We start from the raw sequence: 26,441 nt of genomic DNA on the forward strand, positions 1-26,441 counted from the left end.
TCACAGGGGTCAGAAATAACCAGAACAGACAACACTTCAAAACTGACCTTGAAAGTCCTTGAAAGAGTTTTCATCAGTAATGCAAATAGTGAAATCTTTCAAAAGCCTTTCAAGTGGTCCTTTCCTGCTTTATTAGAATGTCTGGATCACGGAGCAGGGGCAAGTGTAAGAGTATAGCAACCAGACGGTATGAGCAACATTCAGATGCAGACAGAATCCGACAGAACGCAAAAGTATCTGAGCTAAAGTGGCAAATGCTGAGATAACATTGCTTTCTGTGCTATTTCTGCCTCACCGCAGATACTCCTTGCTCTGTCTGCCTTATCAAGTTGAGGTCGCCTATATGCTCATATGTGTGATAAAGTGTGGAAAGAATGAGAAGCAAACACAGAGAGAAACAAAGCAAATTTGCAGATGGAATATTTCATTCTCAAAGTGTGTCTCGTGTTTTCACATTTTCATTTTTGCTACCACTTCTAAACATTCCTATTCAAACTCTCAGACTCCTCACTCCTAAATTCACATTTCTCTACAAAACTTCCCATATACCCTCTTTAGGGAAATGCCTACACAAACTGATGTTACAACCTGCTTTACACTCACTTCAAAAGTCTCCAGCTGCATGGAAATGGAAATCAGTTAAATCTGGGAGAGCCACTGAGGCAGAGCAGGAGAGGATGCCCTGTACTGATTGCTTGCAAATTGCGTTGGGCCCAGGGGAAGGAAACGAGTGCTATAGACAAGCTTGAGGTAGTATAGAAAAGCTTGAAAAGTAGCAGGAGAGCCACTCAGCTGGGTGCAGGGTGGCCTGGGGGCTCAGGGTGATGACCCAAGGAGGTGTGGAGGGGAGGGAAAAAGGCTCTCTGGTTTTTCTCTGCAACTGTTTAGTTAATATATTTTTCCCTATTCTTTTTTTCCCCCCACAAATTTAACAAAAGTCAGACTAAGCACTTCAAAAACCTCGCCTTGGGCAAGATGTATTTCTTCTCTTTCAATAGCATTATAATGATTATTCCCCAAAACAGCTCTGCTTTAAAACCCCTTCCATCCTAGCTTTATTCCATTGAAGAAAATCTCTTTTTTTCTTCTACATAATTCCAGCATGACATAAAAGGTTTTTATGTGTTGGAAACAACAAAGGAGCTGAATACTAACAAGCCATTTCTTGTAACCCATGTGCAGACAAGAATTTTTTGAGTTTTCCAGAGATATTGTGACAGCTAAAGACAGGAGAAAGGAGAAGAGAAAACAGAAGGAAAAGAAATGTGGCAGCAGGTGAGGGGCATACAAGAGCTGGATGCCAGGCCAGGTGCCCTCTGTAGGCCCGATTTGATGGGGAGCACTGGGGAACCAGGACTGAGGTGGCAGCCTGGCAAAGTGGTACCAGCCCAGGGCATCTCTCTGGCATCTCAGCATCTTTCTAAAGGCACAATGGGACCCACATGGGCTGACAGTGGAAAGAGCACGTTTTTCCTCCCTTTTCATTCACCTCGATTTACATTTAACTATAAGGCATATCCATTTGGGGTCACTATGGAGCATTGCTAAGTACACAAACACAATTCCCTGTGTGTCTCACTGCTTTAAGCATTCACATGGCTCTTGACTCAGTTAAGCAGAAAATCCTTTTCATACCATTTTTCATTTTGTCACGGGGTCTTTACATCCCTGTTCATTTTCACACTGTTTCCCTTCTTAGTTTGACAGCCCAGTCGCAACGTCACTCGTTAGAGGGCACAATGCAAACAGTGTTACAAAAGTTGACTTCTGCAAGATAAACGAGTGGCTGATTTCTATATACAAAGACAGTTGCTAGGGCATGCTTCCTTCCATAGCCTTTTGTTGCTGAATTATTACCTTCCAGCACTTCCTTTCAGATTGCAAATACGCGGGCTTTTTGGTTGAGTCTTACAAAGTGCTTTCCACCCTATTTATCCAAAATGTTGCAGAGTGAAAGAAATGCTGTGCTGAGGAAAAAAGGCACTCAGTCACCTGATATTAATTAATTTCTATTACAAGAACTCTCCCACTGTACAAAGAGTCCAACACAAATGCACACTAAAACACAATCAATGTCCCAAAGACCTGAGAGACTACACAGATGAGTTAAATAGCTGGGAGCAGCAAACTCCTTTTAATAGACTTGCTTGCTTGGAACTGCTAAAATTGCATTTTTTCTATCTTTTTTTTTTTTACTTCCTTGGAAAACAGGCGTGATATCAGTCTAAAGGAAAAGCACGTCATTCATACTGGTCTTTAACAATGGCTTTTAAACTGTGTTGCACTCAAGCCACTGTGTCAATTTTAGAAACCATGCCTACTGGCTGTTGTTTGCCCACAGGCTGGTACTACTTCCCAAAGTACCAGACAACCAAATTTATGCATGAGAAAATTCCCATATCCTATTTCACTCTTGTGAAAGAATACAAAGTTTGTTGTTCAGGGTGTGGGGGCTGTCTTTGTTTTTTATTCCTTGTACAATAGGCTTCTGTCAGTGGCTCTGGGGAAGACCTTCAACGTCTTTTGATGTCAGCAGCACAATAACAATTTACAACAGCCACTGGGTTAGCCACGTGGGAAGGGGGAGGGATATTCCTGCTGCCCAGCTATGAAGAAGGGCTCTTGTACTCAGTATGCCAGCCTTAGCACATCCCCCCAACCCAGCCCATTCAATACTGATGTAAGGAGCCCAGGGAGACCAACTGACCAACCTGCATATATCAACCACATGTTGATTCAAATGCACTCATTGATCAGCTTCCTGAACTGGCTTGTCTGTTCTGCTTACAAGATAAAGCCCAACTCCTGGAAAAATCCTTGACTTACACTGACACAACATTTTGGACTATTAAAGAAGGGTAGAAGCATATCTGCAGCAGTACCTATTTGATAAGGTAGCAGTACCACACCAAATTGCTTTGGGAACATCTTAAATATGTTCAAATCACTTAATCATAGAATCATAGAATCACCAAGGTTGGAAAAGACCTCTAAGATCATCCAGTCCAAATTTCCCAATAAACCATGTCCTTTGGTTATATATAAGTATATATAAACAAACCTCAATCCCCAGGTTCTAGTCTTCATCAAAGACAGTTGTTGAAACTGCCATTGTGGGAAAGAGAAAACAGGAGGAAGAACGAATTGAGACAGCTGAATTTGTTCTGTCTTTTTGTTCAAAGAAGATGACAGGTGTGCACAACAGGACTGCAGTAGTGGGAATGCAGTGTATGTTAAAGAGTTAATAATAGTGTATTATCAATGAGACAATGAAAGCATCAGTTGATGATGGTAACTCAACTCACAGAGGTAAAAGCAGGAAGCCCCAAGGATACAGCCTTCCAAGATTGTTGACTCAGGCCAACTACACAACAACTTGGATGTTAGAAGACCAGGGATTGTCTGAGGCAGGTGAACACTTGTCCTTACCTTGAGGCAGAACTGCAAAGCCTGGTGTGGTACCTCTGGGCTTCTTTCCCTCACTCTGGATTCCTGACTTACAAGTTACTGCCTATGTCCAGGCTGACCTACACCATGACCATTGCTGCTGCGTCAAGCAGGCCAACAGGGTGCTTCAGCTGGTCAGCATGACCCTGCGAGAGCTCAATGCATGGATGTAGCAGCTCCTGCACTATAGATCAGCCCCAAAAGCCAGGCTTTACACAGCCACTGAAGATCAGGGGGCATCTCCTGTGCCTGTAAATCCATTTCTTTGCTCTCAGATTCTTTTTACATTTCTTTACTGCAGTGTTTCACCCCGTAATCTATCTTGACAGGCATTGGGTTCGGTGTTGGTATGATATGGATAGGGACCCTTTGAATAAATGATATGGGAGGAGTGGGGATGAGAGGGAGAGTAGATGTACCACCCTGACATCTGTTTGGGGCACACCAGTGGACAACACGAGACAGCCAGCACTACTGCACCCTGAGGAGTAGTGCTCATCACTACTGGAGGGTAGCTAGGTCCTCTCTGCAACTCGTGAAGACAGAAACTCCCCTGGAGCAGCAACCTCACTTCCACGCTCACAGTGCACCTAGAGGTTGTCATGGCATTTCTGATGTTTAAACAAACCTAGAGCTTTCCTGTACAAATTCCTTTCTCATTCATATAAATCCAGCAGACATATAAGCACCTCTACCTAAACCTTTCTGCCTGATCCACTCCTGAACTCCAACTGGTAGAACTGGGTATCTCATGGAGATGCATAGGCTTCCACTGGTGCGACCACTCGCATAAAGAATGCAGGACAAGGCCTGCCACAATCCCCTCAGTTGTCAGAGGAATTGGATTGAAGAAAGATGGACAGGAAAATTGCTTTTCTCTGTGGTGTCCATGAAGCAACCTCTGCAGGGAGGAGGATCACAGACGGGATGGCAGCTGGACAGTGGTAAAGGCACAGAAACTTTTGTCAGGTCCTGGCTGTTGCTTGGTGCCGTTAGGACTAAGTGAAATACTTTTTTCCTACACTGAATGTTCAGAGTCTGTAATGTCCACCTTTGCACTGATATGACTCACAGAGGAGGTTATTCCACCCCAGAGATAGAGCTGCAGTTGCTCTTGCTGGGGTAAAACATGCTATTCTCCATTCATAGAGCCATCCTCTTTGCATCCCACCCTTGCAGCTGAGGATATCCTGGTTTAGTATTATCAGTAAAGAAATGTTTAGATGTTGTGCTGAGATACATGGATTAGTGGGAAATATTGGTAATAGGTGGACAGTTGGACCGGATGATCTTAGAGGTCTTTTCCAATCTTGGTGATTCTATGATTCTATTCTATGATTTTATGATCACATGGCCAACCCAAACTTAGCCTCCATTCAGCCATTCAGAACATTTTTCTCCAGAGCACAATGGCCCAGCCACTGAGAAAAAATTCATATGATGAGAGGAATCCTGTGGCAGCAGGCCAGGATGAGATCCTGAACTGAGCGGGATGCACTGGCCCCAAACTCAGGCAGGCAGCAGGAAGCATCCCTGCATCCCCAGGTGGCCTTGACAGATCCTCTCATTCTGGCTGCTGGGGAGGTGGATGAGATGCTTCAGGTGGCTTTGCAGATCTGCCTGGCAGCTGTTCCAAGTGCTACCAGGATGACCTCCATCAGCAGAAACATCAATATATCACGTATGGCTCTTCTGCTGGGCGAGCAGGCTCTGAAAACAAGCCTGCAGCTAGGATTTTGCCTCTGGGCTGAAACCAAGTAGGGGTTTGAGAAAAACCGAATATATTTTTTTGGACATGGGTGGGTTTCTTTTAAGACAAGGAATCTTAAACTTGCTCAAAATCTGATGCTAACTCTCTAAGTTACGAGATGCTCATTAGGAGTGCTTTGGCCAAAATAAGCACAAGAACTGAGCCAGATTTTGTAATCACTTTCAGAGTTGGTAATGCATTCCCCATCTTTTGCTGTCCCTAGTCCTATAGTGAAGGGTCTGCAAAAGCCCCCACGTAAATGTTACACAGAGCCACCACTGAAGTCCTCATCTCATGCATGAATAACTGACAGCATATCTTCAGAGTTACCTGTAATGTGACTGACTTTTTTTTCCAGGTGAAACACACAGAAACACTTCTCTTAAAAGTCTCTGTTTTCAGAAATTTGAATTGCAGCTAAGCAGCCACAGATTCTGCAGTCTTTCTGCCCTGATCTGACAGTGCAAAAAGTGGCAGTGGGTGAGGAAATATTAGTGGCGGAAATGTCTCATCACACCCTGACCCTCCAGCAGGATCCTGCTGCAAAGCATGCTAGGTTGCCCTTAGGCAGGCCCATCCTTCATAGGCCATGCGGAGTCAGCTCTGAGGGACAGCAAAATGAGTCAGCCTCATTACATAGACGTCACCTTTGGGACTCATGCCATGTTTATAAGTGATATTTGCTTTCCCACTCCCCCAGGGGGTGGTGCAGAGGCTTGCTGCTATTTCTTGTTTTGTTTTTCAGTGCAATTCTGGCATTGGCTCCTTCCCACATCACCACCTGCTACCTGTGCATTGTGATTTCTATAGGCTGTAGCTCTACCAGACACATAATTGGCTTCAAGCTCTGCTGTAACTCTCAGCAGTGCTCTTGGTCACACTCCCATGCTACCGTATCACACAGAAACAATCCCAAGCAAACAGCTTCTTTCAAAGGCTTTCACTCAGAGAACATTTGTGAAAACCAGAGCAGCACTACACGAAACAGGCTTATTAATCATAGTGCTGCATGCTTTCAAATTTGTGTACTTTCAAGATGTTGCAAGACTAGCTCTATTAGAAGGGAAACACGATGTCTGTTTCATGTTTTAGACCATAATTTAACTGAAATGAGAGCTCTCTGAAGAGCTGGATAGATGCCAGACCTCCTTATCTCAAGTAGTTGGCTTACATTTTTATGATCTTTCCCTTCTTCACATTGTACAGGGCACTATACTTGCCGGCTTCAGCTTTCGCCATGGCTCTTCTGCCAGCACAGACAGTGTCTTCAGGGCAAGCCAGGAGGGGCAGAAAGGGCACAGTGCACTGTGGGCAGTGAAATCAGAGCATTCTCAGGCTGGCCGGGTGCAAACATGAGAGTGTTGGACACTGAAACAGCCTCCTCAGGGCAGTGGTCATGACACTAAGCTTGCCAGAGTTCAATAAGTGTCTGGACAAAGCTCTCAGACATATGCTCTGATTTTTAGGTGGTCCTATGCGGAGCCAGGACTTGGACTCAAGGATCTTTATGGACTCAAGGATCTCATCCAACTTGGGAGATTCTTTGACTCTGTGAGCCTGCCACCTTTGGGCTTTGGTTCTTGTTCACACACAAGGGATTTCAGCTTAGAACCCTTCAGATGTGAGTCCCCTCAACAACCAGAAAACAGGGGTTTCTAGGGAAAGTATTGAGAGGCAGAATGGAAATTCTTGGTGTGAGAATTGGAGCCCTCCTGCCCTTTGCCTCACGATCCAAACCAGTATCAGAGAATACTCCAGGAGCAGTGGGAAGTGCATGTCCCCTGCTCCTCTCTGTCATCAAAATGCCCTGCATTTAGTACTTCTTAGATAGTGCTAGTTAGGATCTGTGGGTAGAAGAGAGTCAGAAATGTTAACATCACCAAATTTGTGTACGTACCACATGGAAAGCACCAGCTGCCCTGACAGGCCGAAACCCTCTGACAGGAACACAGTGGTCGGCGTGGCCATTGCAGAAGCAGCTGCCCTTCACAATGAAGTCGTAGACAGCGTAGTGTGGGGCTGGTGGGGCAGGCGGTTCCAGCGGGTAGCAGGGGCAGCTCTGCCGCTCCAGCAGCCGCACGCGTAGGTTGGTCACCTTCAGCTGCGCCTGGGCCTCCGCGCTGTATGGGTCCTCGGCAGCATGCGGTGGCGAGAGGGCTCGGTATATCACCTGCAGAGGTGTGGGGCAGAACGGGAGGTGTTAGCGGTGTGGGGCCATCCCCAGGTGCATGCAACACCCTCACACCATTTGATGCAACAAATTTGGTCCCTACAACTTTGCTGGCCATTACTCTACATTTGGCCATTAACCACGGCTGACCAGCTCACGGCAAACATCAGGTAGAAGACTCCTCGCCAACTTCTCCTGCCATTGCCCCTTATTTTTTTAACAAACGAAGCTCAAATTTCCAAATGTTTGGCTCCCATCAGTCCCAGGCCACTTCCTAGTGGAAAAGTGATGTGGCGTGGCAGCAAGCTGATAGTCGAGAAAACCGAGATAAGAAAGAAAGAAAAAGTAGAGCTCCCAAGGGTTAAGAAAACACTTCTCATCAATCTTCATTTTCACTTCTGTCTGATTGAATAAGTAAATATTGTCTCAAATGAAGCATCAAGAGCACTGGACAAAAATAACTAATTTTCTTCGAGAGCTTTATTTTATCTTGCTGGGCCAGCTGCCTGCTGTGTGTCACTAGAAACAGCACGTCATTCATACAGCTGTCATTGGTGTGGAATGACAAATCTTCAATATGTATTAGTTACCAAAATATCTAGGTTATGGTTTACATTTATTAAATAGCTATATACCCCTTCAATGACTGACTGGCTTCGGAAGACCTATGTGTTACGTTTGCAAGCACTGGTTCAGTGAGTTGCTTGACTCTTTGAGTGCAACACGGCCTAGTGGGTAGGTGCACTGCTTCCAGCAGTGGTATAAAACCACCTAAAGTTGTCAGACAAGCAGTCCTTCCCCGAGGTACTCAAGCATTTAGCTGATACTACAAAAATGCTGTCAAAAGGGAGCAAGTTGGCTTGGAGAGGTTGCCAAAGGAGTAAGGTGGGTAGTGGTACATCCCTTGTGGAAGTAATGAGACACACGAGGGATGTTAGTAAATACTGACACTTTTCAAAAGGTGTTTCTTCAGGTGTTTTAGGGATATAGAACTATTTTTCCACTTTCCTAAAATAAAATGAACCCAACAAGCAGCCCTGCACCTCTCCTCTGAAACAGAAACTGCTGTTCACCCAAACATACATCAGTGTCATTCTGCTCACATTTACTTGTTTGTGGCTCTGTGAATACAAGGTGCTTTCAGATATGGAAAAAAAATTCCCTGGAAAACTTCCATTTTGGAGACATGGATTCCCTTTTAGTGGAGATGATGGAAAATGCCTGGCTGAGAATTTTTAGTAAAAACTAGAATTTTGGTTTCCTAGCTATTGCATCAGTCTTGTCTCAGAGAATTCTTTGCTCATCCTCATTCAGATGGGAGTGGTGAAGGAAATACACAAATGGGAATAATCTATGCTAGATACAGCAACAGATTTTTTTCTGATTATTTTCACTTTTTCTCATTTATCTATCCCTTTTTAAGGCAGGCAACTGATGCCTGTAACCCTCATAAAGGCAGTGCAGTGAGGAAATCAGTAGTCCCAAGTGCCTTCATGCTGTGGGAGTTAAACCACAGCTGTGTGGAATTCAGGGGGAGTTATGCCACTGATTTCAATGGAGCCAGTATTCCAGCTCAGGCCCTAAATCGTTACAAACATTTCTTTTTATGGTTGCTTGAAAACAGTGATGCTAAACACGAGCCCTATCTGCAGTTCCCAAGGGCTGCAGAGAGAAGGCTCACCCTGTTGCCCCGGCTGCCCCGCACTGCTCACACAACAGCAGGGGAGCTGAGTCTCAGCACTGCCACTGCAGTAAACACCCTCATCCCCCAGTGCTAGTGGGTCTGTTTTAATAAAATACAGAACAGTAGTCATAACATGTGAGATGCCATACAAGTAGCGATTCTTTGCTCCGTCCCAGCTGACTGAGCCGTAGCCCCCAGAGGCTGCACAATAAGATCAAGGATGTGTTTCCCAGCAGGATTTCCCTGTTCAGTCATTAACCTTGCCAATTCATCCCAGCCTGTTTCCGGAGTAATCCCAGCACATCACTGAGGTCACACGTCCCCGTGCAGCTGTGGTGGGCCTGCTGCTGCCCGGCACCCCAGCCCCAAGTGCACCCTCACATGGGCCGCGTCCTGCTTTCACCTCTCCTAGCCTTTTCCATCCAGCTTTCCACTGCAGGATTTGAGATGAGTGAGCTGCCTCTGTGCATGTGCACCTGGCCATGGGGCGCTGCAAGCCTGGTGTCTCCGAGTGCCCTCTCTGACATTCTGCATGCAATGAGCCTCTCCAGGAAGCACTCCATGGCCACCAGAGCTGCCTGTCTCTATGTGTCCTATGAACAATATGTCAATAATCAGCACTACGGTGTTAGGTAGATGGTGCGACTTCTCCCATGTGATAGTCAGCACCATGCATGACAATCAGAAGTGGGAGGACAGGATCTCTACAGCAGCAGCTGCTCTGTGTATGCCTTACTACACATTTGGATTCTGTAGAACAAGTAGGAAGTGATAAATTGAAAACCCACAGCACTTTTATGCTGGATGTGCCATAATATACCCTATCAGAAAGGCATTTTCATTCCCACTGTTGTGAGCTCATTGTAAATCTTCAGATGTTTGGGATTCTTCTTTAGCACAGTCCCAGGAACCGAATCTCTCTCAGCTCCCATTTAAAAATAACTATCTAGCAACATCTCATATGTGAGGAGCAAATGTCACAAAGTAGGAGGCAAATAAAATGAACACCGGTTTTCAAATCAAAATACCAAGCGATTTTTGGGGTAATGTTCCTTCTAAACCTTCTAATTGTGCTGTTGGATCCCATGTCCATAAGTATGATGCTTTCATGAAACAACAGAGCTGTGATACAAAACTTGCTTGAGGACATCTGGGTAGGAGGAGAAGTCTCTCAGGATTTTTGTCCCCATGAAAAACGTCCAAGGAAAAAGCAATGCTTTCAATAAGAAATGGAAAAGCAGGCTGAAATCCTCGTGTTAGGCAACAGCACAGCAATGCCCCTCGGTGCCAGTGAGCCTGGTGCAGTGCCCAGTGCCAGGTGCTAGCTCCAATGCCAGCCCTGTGCATGCTGTGGAATGCAAACAGGCTGCTCTTCAGCCAAGTTCTCCGTGGTTTGGGCACATGGCAAAGCTGACACCCCCTAATAAATTTTCACAGCATTCCCATTTCCTCACAGGCTGTCATGAGGAGCTCTTGATCTGTTGATTATTTCACTTTTTTTTTTTTTTTTGGCTTAAGTGGCACAAGAAGCTTTAGCTACTTACCATTGCTCAGATGCAAAAAAGTAGCCCTGAATATAAATAAAACAGCGGCTCTGAGCAGGGTGCACTCAAGTAACCGCCTGCACCACAATGACCTTGATTTATAAATACATAAAAGTCCCTTTGCAAGAAGTACCCTAGTATGTTTACACTCGAAAGGCAATGAAAGGGCATCTTTATATATATATCCACAGTGGGAAGGAAAATGCTAATGAATGATGCTGAGAACAACACAGTAGACTCTGAAGTCAAAGTGGCCTGAGGAAGTCAACAAAACCGATACAGATTTGCTGCCAGTAAAGCTGCCTAGATGAGTCACAGTGTGCCATGGACCACCAGAGCCTCTACCCACCAAGAGTCTTTGTCAAGATGCAAGTGACTGTGGTGATAAAGTCAGCCCTTTAGGTCACTTATACTTGTGATACTTAAGAGACACTTACAGAAGAAACAGGCACCCATGGGGCAGGGTGTAGGAACCTGCTACCCTGTGTCCTACCTGAGGTGCTGGGCTGGAGCTTCACAACAGCCCTGACTCAAACTTGTCATGTTGAGCCTGCAAGGCACTGGGAGATGGTCTGCAAAACAGCAACAGCAGAAATGGCACAGAAGGAGTAAATGGATGGGGGAGTCAATGAGCACGTACACATGGAAAGAAAACAAGAAAGGAAACAGCCAACAAACAAGGAAAACAGCAAAATCTGAGCTGGTGTACAGGTCTCCCTGTACAGGTGGCTGCTGGAGCCCCAGAGCTGGTCCCTCTGTTATGTGACGTATTACCCTGACACCAAGCAGAAGAACTATTAAGAGGGAAAGCCTCGTGTATCTATGACGTGCTACGCCCACTGCAACAACTCTATGCAGAAAAAGGGCTCTTCGGTGGCTACTGTAAATAATGGCCACAGAAACCTGCTGTATACCACTGACAGTAGCTACTGAGGTGCTGGAGAAATGGCTTTCCTGCAGCTTTTCCTGCAGCTACTTCTCATACTCTGACAAAGGACAGCATTTGGCCCATGCCTGCAGCCCTTCTGCAATCTTTTGTAGCACATAAAACAAAGCAAATGACTCCCTGCCTCATCATCCAGGAATCACACAATCTTGCAAAGACTTCAGAAGGAAAATCCAGCTGTTTCAAATAACTGGCCCTCGTGGGAGCCTTGTCAGGTTAATCTATATTCAAGACAGCTTTCGGTTTGGGGAAACTCAAGGCGCTGCTCTGCCATTCTCAACACTGAGAAGTTGTCTGGGAAAGCTCCTGGTCATACATGGCAGCCAGCACCGAGGGGCTGGAAGAGGTACGGGGAGAACAAGGTAGGGACCAGGGTTCCTCCAGGATCCTGGATGTCTCTGGCAATAATCAGCCAAATGAGAGCCATCTTCTCAGCTCCTCTTTGAAGTCCCACTGCACAATTTCTTCAGATGAAAAGGAAACACTGCAGTCATTGCTGTCTTTAGTCAAGTGATGATCACAGAAGTAACGTTCTTATCACAAAAATCTCTCTTCAGTGCAAACAGCTCGAAACATTAGGATTCCTTCACCTCAGCTAACAGCGCTTCTCCATGAACTGAGTTTATTCTCCGATGGCTTTATTTTTCCTAATCACCACTCTCACTCTTCTAACAGGCAGAAAACCTGGAAGACCAAGAGAACATGGAGCTGTGTCCAGCAAGGCAGGGAGAGCACTGGGCCTGCTTGTGCAGCTGGCTGTCTCCCTGCGGCCACAGAACAGCCCCTCTCACTGTATCCTACAAAGGCCTGCAAGGGTCAGAGTGTCAGCATGGATGCCTGCAGTAGGGCTAGGCATTGATGGCATTTCTTTCAGCTGAAGCGTAACTCGACTTCATGAATATTTTTCCACTCCTTTTGTCTATAAAGAAAAGGCTTTGTGTCTGTAGAGCTGGTTGCTTGGTATTGCAGTGGAAACCATCCAGCGTCTATGAGCTAAACTTCAATTTGGGAAAAAGAACACCTGTCTGAATTGTATGCAAACAGGTACAGTCCAAAAGGCCGTGAGAAACAGCATTCCCTTTTCACCCTGAGGCTGTAGACTTCAAACATGGTGATGGGGCATGGGGACGCAGCACAGTGAATGGCTTGTGTAAGCCTGTTTTGGACACTGATTTCTTCCTGGAAAAGTTGCCCAGGCAGAATCTGAGGATTCTGCCATTTGAGTAGGATTTTGGATGCTTCTAGAACGGAAATTTCATGCTATTACTCACTGTGCATGCCAATTAATCTTAGATTAAGTCCATGAGCTTTTGGTCCAAGGCTCCTGAGATGCAGCCATTCACTGCTTTCGGTTACACTCTTTCCATGTAACCATTAGTACCAAGGAAGCCCAAAGAGAAGTACAGCAACCCTTGCTTCACAGCCAGCAAGCTGGGAGCTGAACAAGTAAGCCAGTCTTCCCTGCACGCCACTAAGGAGCAGTGAAATGGCGCAGCAGGGAGCAGTGCTGCAAGAGGAGCCTGTGGCCTTTTCTCAAGGGAAGCAATAGCCTTGCTAACGAGGCCAGATGCCAGTTCAGGGAATTAAATTTTCCCTATCCAAATCCCTTCTGCTTCACATGAGTACAGTGTTCTTCAGTGCCTACACAAAAACATAAGTTTGGAAAACTGAGCCCTGGAGCCCATTCCTTCTCTTGCTGGCAGCCTCCAGCCAGAGGAGAATTTATTCTCTTTCACAGCCCCCTCCCAGGAATAATTTGTTTTAGGCAATCTAGTCATAATTTAGCCATAATTGGAGGCCAATCTAGAAGCCTTGATCTGCAGTAGTTAGAAACTTGCTTTTCTAAATAGAGTGCCGGCATGCACTATTAAGCACTGACTATGCTCCATCCTGGAGGTGGCTGCATTTCAATAGCTAGCCAAGCGGAGGGTCAAATTCTGTGTGCCAAAAAGCCTCGGACAGCCAGAGAGAAAAGGAAACGATGAGACCTTGCTGTGGGCTGGCTGCAAAGAAGGAATCAAGGGGAGGATAGCTGGGCAGGTTGAGAAGCTTCTTGCTCTCACCCCTGGCGGAGCCCAGGCTCTGAGGAAAGGTATCTTTCATGGTACAACTCCCTGAGTACCAAAGCTTCACATCTGCACAGGCCCAGAGCTGCCTTTGTCCTGAGTCCACTCAGGCACAAGTGAAAACTAAATTTAGGTCTCCTGCTTCCACCTGAATATGTCCTGCACTAAACTACCAGCTAGCAAGCCTGGGATTTTCAGGTCCCTACAACACATCATTGACATAAGCTTAAAATAAGCTCAGGATGGGCAGATTCTTCCTATAACCCAAAATTAGGGGCTCAAAATAAAAGTCACCAAGCACCTTTAACTCCTGTTTGTGTCACTGAGTGTTGCAACTGCTCAGCGTCTATCAGGGTCAAATTAATCAAGAGTAGGACCGAACCTATTTGCTCTATACAGCTAATTTCAGGTAGAACCAGTAGGGCTGCTGTGCAGATCCTTCAGGACAGAGGCAGGCTGCGTGTAGTAAGTGTGAGGCAAGGTCCTGGAAGGTTTTTCTGCTACAGAAGGCACATGAGATCAATATGATGCTCAGCAAGAAACACACACACCCCACAGTAAAACAGCAGCATGTGATGTTTCCAACATCAGCAAGCAGCGTGTTAGAATCTGCTGCTGGAAAACAGTCAAGCTGCAAGTACGCCTCTCCTATTAATAACACATAGCAACAATGGCTGAAGTCTCAAAGTGATTTATTAGCGGTATTCTGAATAGATAAACACTCAAATAAGTTGCTAATTTACTAAAATCTTGTCAAGGAGACTCTGCTTCAGTAAGTCCTTTTATGCCAGAGACTGTCTAAATGGGGACACTCAGGCGAGCTAATCTGAATTGACCACAGATGGGAATTTAAAGTAAATGAGATAATTGCATTGCAGAGTGGACAGTCATTCTCACTCACAGTTAAAGAATTAACATCTGCTAAGGGCCTCCTCTAGACAAGCCCTTAGCAGTGATCTCTAGTCAGGGATAAATTTAGGATTAGTTTGTAAGGCAAGAAACATTAATCTGATCCAAAGTGTGGGAGGGAAGATAGCCTTTTCTGTATACTACTAAAACAGAGCACAGGGCTGAAGGAGTTTATTTCTGCATCTTATTTACTTAGGTTACATTTGGCTGGTGAATCCAGTTCGGACTTCCCTTGCAGGAGTATGGTTGAAGGGTTACATCCTGGAAAAATGCAAAAAATACCCTGGATTTGTAGCACATTTGTACAACCCATGCTAAAATATGGCCCTAGCCTTCCTGCTGTAACACTGATAACAACAGGCCAGCACCTAGAGGTTTCTGCATCTAGGTGACAAGGATCACTGTTGTGAAACAATCCACTGAATTAAGCATGGGGAAAGTCTTCAGTCAGATGTTTTGTTTGGCTCCCGCATTAATTCTGCTTAATTCTGGTGACAGTGCCTTTAAAACCCCAAACCATGGCATCGTGTTGCTGAAAGGATGAGAATCTCTCTTCTGGTAACTATGTGAAAATAAAACAGCACCGGATAATTCTTTCCAATGAGCATGTTTCATGCTTATGACATCTGTCTTGTGTCATATGCTCCAATACATATTTTGGTCACTCTTTCCATGTAACCATGGATGGCTTGGGTATGTGCTGCGCTCCATCACTAAATAAGAGACATTACTTGCATGGTAGTATTCTGTGCAGTGTTAAGCACCATTCTCTCCTCATACTTTTAGGACTCATGAGTCTTAAAAGGAGTGCCTGGGGGAACTGGGATTGTTCAGTCTGGAGAGGAGGAGCTCATGGGAGACCTTATTGCTCTCTACAATGACCTGAAAGGAGGTTGTGGTGAGGTGGGGGTCGGCCTCTTCACCCAGGTAACAGTGGCAGGATGTGATGGAATGACCTGAAGTTGCACCCCAGGAAGTTCAGGTTGGATGTTAGAAAAAATTTCTTCTCCAAAAGAGTGGTTGGGCGCTGGCACAAGCTGCCCAGGGAGGTAGTGGATCACCATTCCTGGAAGGGTTCAAAAACCATGTCACTGAGGGATATGGCCAGTGGGCATGGCGGCGATGGGCCGATGGTTGGTCTGGATGATCTTAGTGGCCTTTTCCAGCCTTAATGATTCTATGATTCTGTCATCTTTCTTGTGCTATATACTGGTTGGGGATGAAAAAAGCCTGATTTTTCCATATTTATAGAAGCACAGTGTAGCAGATTGGTACCTTTGCGGTGTTTTAGGGTGAGCAGCCATGTCCTGCAGCTCTGCAAATTGCTCAGCCGGGGGACGGGCAGCAGCAAGCAGAAACCCCTCTGTTCTGCGGAGTGCTGCCAGAACCTGCAAGCCCTGACCCTGCACCTGAAGATGCACATGGGATGTTGAAATATTTGAAGGAGGAGAAAGCGGTACGTAGATGGTGTGACACACAGCCTGGTCACGGGCTGTGGTTGTTACACTGTGCTAAAAAACCATCAAAAGCTTAAAAAGAAATCCAGTAGCACTTAGGGAACTTATGTTTGTGCTTTAAAGAAAACTGCGGTAACTGAGCTGCAGTTAAATAATACCGTTGGACATCCCAGATGACTGCATATTTAAAACCACTGTTTCAGTGAAATTACTGCTTCCATATGTCAGGAATGAGGTGCTGCCAGAAGTGGGAGTAAAGTGCTACATAACTCCAAACAGAACACAAAACTCTGATGTTTCTTTAGGTGAGATCCATGTTGCTATTGGCAGTTTGGAGTAATTGCTGGAATGTAGCAGTGTAATAAATTAAATGTGATATTTGCTAGGCATGCATGCTTGCCATCTGGTCACCAGAAAGCTGCCATTACTACTTTGCAGGTAAATACAAGGAAACTGAAACGTGCCATATAAATAAAACCCTACAAGCTCCAGCCTCTTGGACCCAACATTTGTTTAAGCCCTGGAATAATTAAACAATCTTGACTTTTATAGCTTCTTTGCAATAACACAAACTAAGGCACTGCCAGAAGAAGAGGTCCTGCAGGAGCAAGATGAGCAAATAGCCTGCTTTGCAGCTGGCTACCGCAGACGCATCAAACAATACCAAATTTCTTTCCTTTTTGAAAACAGGCACTGATTTTGACATATAAGAGGCCCGCCGTGCCCACACACTGCACCAACCTGCTGAGGGATTTGCAAGGCAAGGTCTTGCACAGGTGCTTGCCAGACGTAGCCCTGGTGCAGACACATTATGGGGTGACTGTGGTGACCTAAGACCAACAGGGCAAGTACCGCCCCAAATGACACTCTTGAGTTTCTCATCACCGAGAACAGCCATTGGGAAAGCTGACAAAGGACTGCAATTGTGCACTCAGTACCTCAGACACATCCTGCTTGCTGACCTAAGAGCTACAAACATCAGTGCCATCCTGTTGCACGATGGTACTGACTGGTGGTTGGGGTGCTGAGGTCATGGGCTGCAGGAGTGCTGAGAACCATGACAATTCCCACAGGGTGTGTCCTTGCTTCTCCTGCAGGTCCACCTTCTTAGTAAGCCCCAGTGTCCCTTTCTAGGGAAGTTCAGTCTGCTTTCTGGGGCAGGAGAGAAGAGATGGAGAAGAAGAAGATACTACTTTCTCTGGCCAGCCAAGAAGCCACAGAGAACTCTGAACAGGGGATTATTAGACATGACTCCTGGTCTCCAAAGACGGGACCTTCACCTCAGATCACGTTATCAGCAGAAAACACAATCTGTCGGTAATAACTAGTGGGGAATTGACACCTTAATTCATGATCCACATTTGCCCCTCTCGGCACTGCGGCACCCGTGGGGTTTGATTTCCCACTCAGACAGGTTCATGGGATGAGGCCACAAGAGGGAGCTGCCTCAAGGCAGGGCTGAGCCCTGGGGGACCCTTCCCAGCAGGGACTCCATGAGCAGCCACTAAGCAGGATGCCCAGCCCCACATCATGGCTTTGGCATGCTGGCAGCAGGCTGCCTGTAGCACCTCCAGATGTGCAATTTATGACCTGCCATTTCTGATACCAAAAATAACCTGTTCTTTCACATGCATTCTTCCTCTTAGCAAACGGGATCTTTCTCTTTGCTTTTTTTCCCCACTCACCTCTCCTCCAGTGCAGGGGAAGGGGCTGGAGTATCTGGACGTGCATGGGGCTCCCCTTCTCACCATGTCGTCCTCCAGCCCGAAGGCCGTCGAGCAGTTGGTGGCAAAGTACTTGTAGGCCTGCCAGGTCTTGCCAAAGTCCCGTGAGCGCTCCAGCACCATGGCCGCCGGCCGGGGTGATTTGAAGACCAGGATCAGATGCGTGAAGTAGAAGGTGGCTTCCAGGTCCAGCTGGATGGTCTCCTGAGGGGCGTCCCCAGCCGCCTGCCACCAGGTGCGGGGCTGGCGGAAAGGGGAGTCGGCCATGGCAGCGGGGGGGGTGTGCCAGCCCTGCGTGGGCCCCACTGCAATGGCTGCAGGTGGGGGGCTTGCAGCGGAGCGTGGCATCCTCGGTGTAGGCGCAGAAAGGCTCGGCAGCATGGCTCCCACAGGCCGTCTCCGTTCTCAGCGTCCGCCCGTGCGCCAGGTTGCCAAGCCGGGGATTGCAGGCCTTCTCGCATGGGCTGCTTGCACTGGTTGCGCTGCCCAGGCCTGGAAAGAAAGCGATGAGACCATGGCATGCATTTCAGGGTTGCTCACCAACCCACGTGGGCTGCGTGCCAGACAGGCACACAGCTGTGTACCCAGTGCCCATCAACCCCACAAGAGCTGCACCTCTGTGTAGTGCGCTCCTTCGTGGAGCATAGCGTGCCTAAAATAGCAAAACAAAGTAAATTTAAAGCCCTCAGGGCTTCCCTGCGCATGGGAAAATCCCCAGCGAGAACTGCAAAGAGATGAGGAAAGCGAGGGCAGGAGGAGGGAGGCCTGCACCTCACCTTCCCACTCTGGAGCCAGGTGGGGATGCAAAAAGGCTCAGGGGCAGCAGCAGCCCCATCCCACGGCCATGAGAGGACCCAGGTGGTCTTAGGCACAGGGAAAGGCAGGAGGAAAGCAGAGAGTTTCTGTGGCACGTGCCATCTGCATCTCTCCATGCAGGAGCACAAGAACTGGGTCCTTGTTCGAGCACTTCCTCCAAGTGCTGACCCCAAACCTTCACAGCCCTTTCCAACCCCTCTGTTCCTACCCCAAATCTCCCCGCAGTCCCGAACTGCCATAGAAGTTGAATCAAAACACTGCTGAGGTTTGGAAGCCTGACACCAAAGTGTGTAAAGCAGGGGGAAATAAATCCTTGGTTGAAATGGTGCTGGCAGGCTGCCTTACAGCTGAGCCGCTGTGGTTTGTGTGCAAGTCACTCTGGCAGCCTCATCAATTTAAAAATCACAGCAAAAGTGGCAAAGGAAAACAAAATCACTGCGGGGTTTGGTGTGAAGCTTTCCGCAGAGCAACCTGCCTGGCTCAAGAGCGTTTGGTGAGGGGTCTCCACCTCCTTATTAACAAGTGTAGCAGCAGGTCAAGGCTGTATTTTATTAACCATAACTGCTTAATATGTTAAAAAATAATTTTAAAAAAGGAAGCTCTGATGACTCACATGCAGGCAGCCAAAACATCCAAGGTGCATAATGTCTTCTTTCTCGCTGTGCCAATCATACACAATCAGCTTTGTGCACCAATTACTGTGGCATCTTGGCGTTTTTTTGTTATGTCCAAAGGTCATTTCAGTTTAGCATCCAATAAATCCTTTATTTGGGGTTTATTCAGCATTCACTTACAGTGTCATAGCTGCAATTAAGCTACATTACCCACTAGCAGAGACAAAGCCTTCAGAGCCTGATGGATTTCCCTATTCCTGCCCCTTACAAAGTGCTCTGGAAACAGCACAGTTTTATCACCGCTGATCTGTGTGGGTTCCTGTGCTGTTATTTAGAACAGATGCAGACTGCTGCTTGTAACACACCTGCTGCAGAGCACTCCTGAATTCAGTCCCTGCACCACTCTAGGCAAGAAGCCTTGGGCACTTCTACCAAGCGGTGAGTTTAGCTTCCTAACAAACACAAAACCATCAATATTAACTGCGCAGCACCCATCTACTCTAGAAAAGCAAACAAACATAGCTGTAAAACACACATACATCTCCTGAAGACACTTTCCAAAGCACTGTGCAAACATTAACTAACCCACACGGCTCTCCCGAGGGGTCGCTCAGTGTTTGCAATTACCGTATTATCAGGTAGGCTTGCCACAAGCTGGCCTAATTGACGTGTCTAGCTGCTTTCCTGGATCCTTTGGCTACATGCAGCACAGTGCAGCTCACTGTCAACAAACAAGTGATCGCTGACTGAGCGCTGGATCAGAACAGGGGTTTGGGATAGGGAAAATGCAACAGGGCTCAGCTAGCACCTGGAGCCAGATCAGGATCCTTGCTTGTGTTCATAGCATCCTTTTAGTTTCCCTGTACCTTGACAGTGATTGTTCTCAGAGAGGTGTGGGGACGCTCTGATCAGTGGGAGACTTCTCAGGGGCTGTCCTGGTGCTGGGGCACAGCGTTGCCAGGAGGGCTGGCTCCCAAATTCCCATTTGAGGTTTTGGGATCTGAAGGGATTTGGCTCCCAGCACCCTCCAGCCCCAGTCCCAGCCATCTGTGGGCCAGGAATATGGGGTCCCTTCCTCACCTGCAGGTTAGGGACCAAGGACTTGGGTTCAGCAGGGCTGGGGAAGGAAAGCTGCTGCATAAAGACCCCAGTAGGGAGGAGAAGAAACCCCTGTGAAGGGCATTTGTTTTCCCTCAGGTTAGCAGTTGCATGATGGCCACGGAGCACCGCGTGTTATGAAAAGTGACAGCTTTCCTGTGTGCTGCCGCCTGGCCCAGGAATATGGTGAAAGAATAGATGAGGGCAGAAGGATTTTCCACACGGCAGTCCTGGGAAAGGGGCTTCTCCCGACTGCCCAGATGGATCTGGCCGTCTGAACAGCCCAGTTCTGCGCTGCACATGGTACCGGGCTGGGTTCTTTAACACTGACTAAGAGCATGCAGCGAACACCATGACTCACCTGTAAAACATCCATGGAAAATCATATGCTTCCTGCTTAAGCATTTTAGCGACACTTGCCTTGTAAAGTTTCACTCGTAACTCGCACTCTGTGAGACGTTTGTTTCCCATCTGGGTTCTTTCTCCTTTATAGAGCGGCACATTGGCGCCCGGCTCGCAAACCTCCAGGGCAGCGTTACGCAAACCCGACCGGCTCCGGGACCGCACCGCGGGCCGATCCGCTGGGAGGTGGGTGAAGCCGCGTAACGCTCCCCTCGCTCCGGTAGTTCAGCGCACGGAGCCCCGCCGTCCGCCGCCACACAGCCGCACAGCCATCCACGCCCGCGTATCCACGGACGCGTACGTAGGTGCGCACACGCCCGCGCCCAGCTCGCTCGCCCGCAGAAAACGGAGAGCGCCCGCCGCTCGCGGCTCACCTGCAGCGCCCAGCAGCACCACCGGCAGCACGACCAGCAGCAGCGGCAGCCTCGTCCCGCGCCCCATGGCCGAACCCCGGCCGCGGCGCCGCCGCCCGCCCCGCGCGCCCCGCGGCGCGCCCGGCCCTGCGCGGCATCAGCGCCCCGCGCGGCCCCGCCGCCCGCCGCCCGCACCCCGCGCCCCGCCGCCGCCCGCCCCGCGCTGCCCCGCCCCGCGGCCCGCCCCGGCGCGAGGGAAGGAGCGCGGTGCCGGCGGACGCCCGCTCGGGACTTTGTGGTCGCCGCGGCAGCAGTGGAGGGCGTCCCGTCCTCCCCAGGGCTCGGTGCCCGGTGGGGAGAGCGCCCTGCTCTGCCCTGCGCAACAGGTGGGTTCTGAAAGTGGAAGAAGGGCTGCTCAGGGCTGGCCGTCACCAAAAGGCACCGAGAGGGGATGGCGGTGGGTCGTCAGCTGAACGGGGGAGGGGGGGAGTGTGAGTGCGGTGAGGATGAAGAGGAAGGCAGAACGCAAGGTGGGGAAGCACAGGTGCAGGGGCAGGGCAGGTGTGGATGGAGAGAACACATGCATAAAATCATAGAATCATTAAAGCTAGAAATGATCACTAAGACCATCCAGCCCAACCATCAGCCCATCCCCACCATACCTACTAACCACGTCCCTCAGTGCCACATCCACACAGTTCTTGAACACCTCCAGGGACGGTGACTCCATCTCTTCCCTGGACAGCCTGTGCCAGTGCCCAACTGCTGTTTCTGAGAATAAATTTTTCCTGATATCCAACCTGAACTTCCCCTGGCACAACTTGAGGCCATTCCCTCACATCCTACCACCATCATCTGGGAGAAGAGGGTGTCCTTCACCTCGCTGCAACCTCTTTTCAGGTCACTGTAGAGAGCAATAAGATCTCCCTCTTCCCTAGACTGAACAATCCCAGTTCCCTCAGCCACCTCTCCTAAGGCTTATGCACCAGACCATAACACCACTGCTATTCTCTGGACACACTCCAGGGCCTCCACGTTTTTCTTGTACGGAGGGCCCCAAAACTGAATGCACTCAAGGTGCAGCCTCACCAGTGCAGAGTACAGAGGGACAGTCAACTCTCTGCTCCTGCTGACTACACTATTTCTGATACAAAATGCCATTGGCTTTCTTGGCCTCCTAGGCACAACCGCTGGCACGGTTCAGTCAGCAGACAACTAATACCCTCCAGGTTCTTTTTCACAACTCATTTGTCCAGTCACTCTGCCTGTAACAATGCATGGGGCTTTGACCAAAGAGCAGGACCTGGCACACTGTCTCGGTGAACCTCATGCAATTGGCCTCAGCCCATTGATCCAGCATATCGAGATTCCTCTGTAGGGCCTTCCTACCCCCAGGCAGATCAACACTTCCTCCCAGCTTGGTGACATCTGCAAACTTACTGAGGCAGCACTCAATCCCCTCATCCAGATCGTCAATGAAGATATTAAACAGCCCCAATACTGACCCCTGGGGAACACCTCTGGTGACTGACTGCTGGCTGTTTTTAACTCCATTCACTACCATTCACCATTGGGCTGGTGACCAAAGAGTGGCCTCTGCACATTCCTTCCCCCAAGCTCTGTGCCCAGGGCAGGGACGAGCTGGGATTTGGCATCTTGAAACTAACATGTGGAGCTCATACTAGAAGCCAAACCTGGCTGAATCATGTTGCCTACTGCCCGGCTGCACCTGGCCAGCCTACATTTTTTTCATAAAAATCTCAAAAATTCAAAAGATCAGATGTACTTTAACCAAAGGCTTGTTCAAAGATCACCGTTTCGTGTGCTGCAGGACACTGTTACAGTTTAACAGAAGGCCCTGGGGCAGACACATGGGCAGCAGAGGGAGAGGTGGGGGCAAAGAAGTCTGGATACCCACTCACATTGTGTTTGAAAGGAATAGACATTGATTTGTTTGAAGAAATGTGGTCTCAATTCAAAGCCCAATGCAAGCAATGGGTGTTGACCTGGGATCAGGCATTTTGGGGTGGGGGCTGCAGCCACCTTCCTGTTGTCTGTTTTGGTACCATGTCAATAATCTGTTCTATGAAAACCTGTCTTGCACTCTTCCATTTTTTTTGCAAACCACTGGAATTTTTCCAACCGTTGTCAAATGAGTAATGAAAACATTTCATTGACTCATCGTGTTTTGAAGCAGCTTGATTCCCATGTTTTCTGTATGAAAACAAACCCGTGGATAATCCGGAGTGACGACTACTGATTAAAGCTTCATATTTCCTTGCTTACGTAGCTGTTAAAGCTGAGCTCTGATATAAGGCAGGACTTCTCAGGCATATGAAGGAAACAAGGGAATCAGAGTGCCGTTACTTTTCACTGTACCCAGTGATCAACTTTTCCGAGCCAAGTGTTTTGCATGCTGGGCCTGTGCATGCAGGATTGAGAGAGCACTTGCATGGGATTTAGTGTAATTGGAAGTCAGGTCACAGCAGCATCATGGCAATGATAGTGCCGTTCTGCAGGGGCCCAGAGTGAGGATGAAGAGCCCTATTGCTGCCCATCTCAGGCAGATATGCAAAGGGTCAGTGGTGAACTGGAAGAGAGGAGTAGGGAATGCAGGAGGTACTCCCTGCAGTCCTTTACTGGGAGCAGTCTCTGGGGTAAAACATGCTGCTTGCCATGGTAACGCCTTTACTGGCACACTGATAGAGCCATGTGCCACACAGTCTGTTGGAAGTCTGAACCCCCTTCCCTCTGCTGATATCACTGGCCCTGGTGAAGGAAAGGGTCTCTCTGCACCACTTGTAGAGTAGTATCACTGTATTGGAAAAGACAACTAAGATCATCTTGTCCAACCACCAGCCCATCCCTGCCATGCCCACTGACCATGTCAGTGCCATATCCACATGCTTCTTGAACACCCTCAGGGATGGTGACTGCACTCCTTCCCTGGGTATCCTGTGCCAGTGCAGCACCACTCTTTTTGAAAAGAGATTTCCCCCGATATCCGACTTGCCAAAGGGACCTTGCAGTCCAGCACATGTTCCTCACTGGCTGCAAGGTGGGCATTGCTTCCTTCACTGCCCTTTCTCCAGGTCAGTGGGACACATGAGACCCTCTGTGGTGTCCCAAGGGGCTGTCAGCTGCTGCCCTCTGGCAGGGCTTTGCTTCAGGAAGGAGGTGGAAGCCCTGAGGCTGGCTGCAGCGTAGCATGGTCTCCAGCTGTGCTTGGTTCTACCTATCTATTGCTCAAAAAAACCCACACCCAAAGACTTGTATTCAACAGTACATCTTCTAGTTCTGTCGTCTTACTGGAAGCGAGGACTGAGTTGGCATTTATTCCCAAATTGAAGTAGTTCACAAACCACATCAATTATTTCTCATGTGCAGCTGTTTTATCCATATGCTGTGGCTCCAGGCACTGTAAGGTTTTTTTCCTCTCTCTCCCTCTCTTTTTACCATACATTTTGGACAAGGAGGAATGAAGGGGAACCAGCTAATCCGCATACATCCCACTTGCAGCAGATTCGGGAGAATAAAAAGCCAGGCATGAGAGAAACAGAGGTGAAAGGACCGGCTGCAGAAAGAGAGCAGAAAGAGAGTAGGTGTAGGTGACACATGCGGTGTGACATTATGGCTGTTTCAGTATCTTCTCTTCTGCTAGGCAGAGGACAAAGCCATTTCATACTAAAGATTCCTTGACCCATATGAGGCTGTACACAGTAAGAGTCATCACAATGTGGTGCAGTATGAAGACTCAGTGTCAGAAAGAGCTCGTGCTACGCTAAGTGAATTCATTACAGTCAGACTTCACAGTACTTAGATTACTTAGTACTACTGAGTATTGTTGAGTGCTGGCATAATTTATAGTAGAAAACACATCTTAAAAAGGGAATTTCTTCAATTTGTCTAACATACAACTAGCAAATTATCCACAGTACATCACACAGTTAAATGATTGACCTTGTCAGTGGAAATGGCAGACCACTTAGCTCTTCAAACTAGAAAAGTTTCATAAATGCGGAATGTGCTGTGTCTGACAATATAATGTAGCAGAGCTATGGATTCAAGTGACACATGCACATGGGTCTGCATTTAGTCTAGTCACCACTGTCTGTTGTCAAGCTTGGATCACTGGAGAGCTTTTAAATGTCTTTTTTTTTCCTAGGTGGTTAAATACGACAATGCTAGTTCTTCAGTGTCTGTGGACGTAGGACATATGAACTAAGAAGATACTCAGGGAACCAACTTACTTCTGTCTTATTCTGGCATATATTAAAGTTGCATCATAATTTTTCCTGCAGTTGAAAACTGAACAATAAGCTAAACTAGCCTTTATTTTGCTTCTGCTTACAGCTAGTTCTGATGTCTCAAAACCATGCTGCAAGCAGCAGTGAAGTCATAAAATACCAGCACAGCCTGCAAAAAGCATTAACACCAATGAGGGAGTCTTCCAGGGGCTATCTCCGTCCTCTTTGAAGCAACTCTGAATTTCAGGCCCTAGTGTGCGTGCCTCTAATTCACAATATCCAGCAGGAACATGGAGGTCTGGATACGTTTTGCAATAAATCCCAGAAAAATGACAGATTTTTACAGGAGATCCTGCAGACCACATGCATGTACTCATGAGATTTAGGTGTTGGTTTCCTAGAAGCTCTCAGAGGAGAAAGACAGCTTTGCTGTGCACATCGACTTCTCACCGAGTGTAGATTCAAGCTGATCTGGGAAATTCACAAGAGCAGTGGAGTATATAGGTGCTATGGGTCTGGGAGGCCCAAATGTCTATGTCAGTTTTGCAAACAGTCTTTGGGCACTGCTGAGTCTCATGCAAGACTCTTTTTGCTTAAGGCTTGCATATCTATATGCAGCCAAGTGCACTAATCCATCTAGGTCTTTCAGCAAGGACACGTAGGCTTATATAATGACATTTCAAATGCAAGCCCTCTTTATGCAATTGTTTTAACTTTGCTGAAATCTGTGGGATGATTTTGATAGCTAGCGGCCAAAGATTCTGCTGGCACCTCCTTCAAGCACTGCTTACTTTGTATTGTGACTGTGCTTGGAAATGCAGGAAAGAGCATACAAGAAGGGAAGGATACCAGCCAGGTGCTGCTTTGTGTGCAGAATGAAGCCATTCTACAAACAGCCCTGCAACTCCTGTTCATAAGAGTATGTTAATTCAGTGGCAAACTGGAACATTCCTACAATATTTTTGAAGACGTTCAAGTTGCTATATGCTTATACCAGGACATGCCAAAAATGGGGTGAAGTGGAAGAGTTTAGGTTTATCTTTTTGCCGTTGTTGTTGACCTGTTCCCTGTCAGTTTTGTTGTTCAGCTTCAGGTGAGGTCTCTGCTTTGGATCAGCTGGCACACCTGTCCTTTTATGCTTGGTTGCTTTTTATGTTTATGTTGGAGAGATTCAGCTCGTTTGTTTACCGAGACTGCTGGACGTCCATGTGAGA

General features: G+C 47.6%; 1 protein-coding gene across 1 annotated transcript in view; it reads right to left on the reverse strand.

The window, feature by feature from the left end:
- Positions 1 to 21,101, reverse strand: part of NTN4 (netrin 4) — a 35,840-nt gene extending 14,739 nt beyond the window's left edge. Inside the window, 4 exon segments of the mRNA XM_048965040.1 lie at positions 7,095 to 7,367; positions 17,659 to 17,976; positions 17,978 to 18,189; positions 21,002 to 21,101. Coding sequence (XP_048820997.1) covers positions 7,095 to 7,367; positions 17,659 to 17,976; positions 17,978 to 18,189; positions 21,002 to 21,068 — 870 coding nt within the window. The 5' untranslated portion in view covers positions 21,069 to 21,101.
- Positions 21,102 to 26,441: the final 5,340 nt, after the last annotated feature.

This window comes from Lagopus muta, chromosome 1, assembly GCF_023343835.1.
Source record: "Lagopus muta isolate bLagMut1 chromosome 1, bLagMut1 primary, whole genome shotgun sequence".
Classification (NCBI taxonomy): Eukaryota; Metazoa; Chordata; class Aves; order Galliformes; family Phasianidae; genus Lagopus; species Lagopus muta.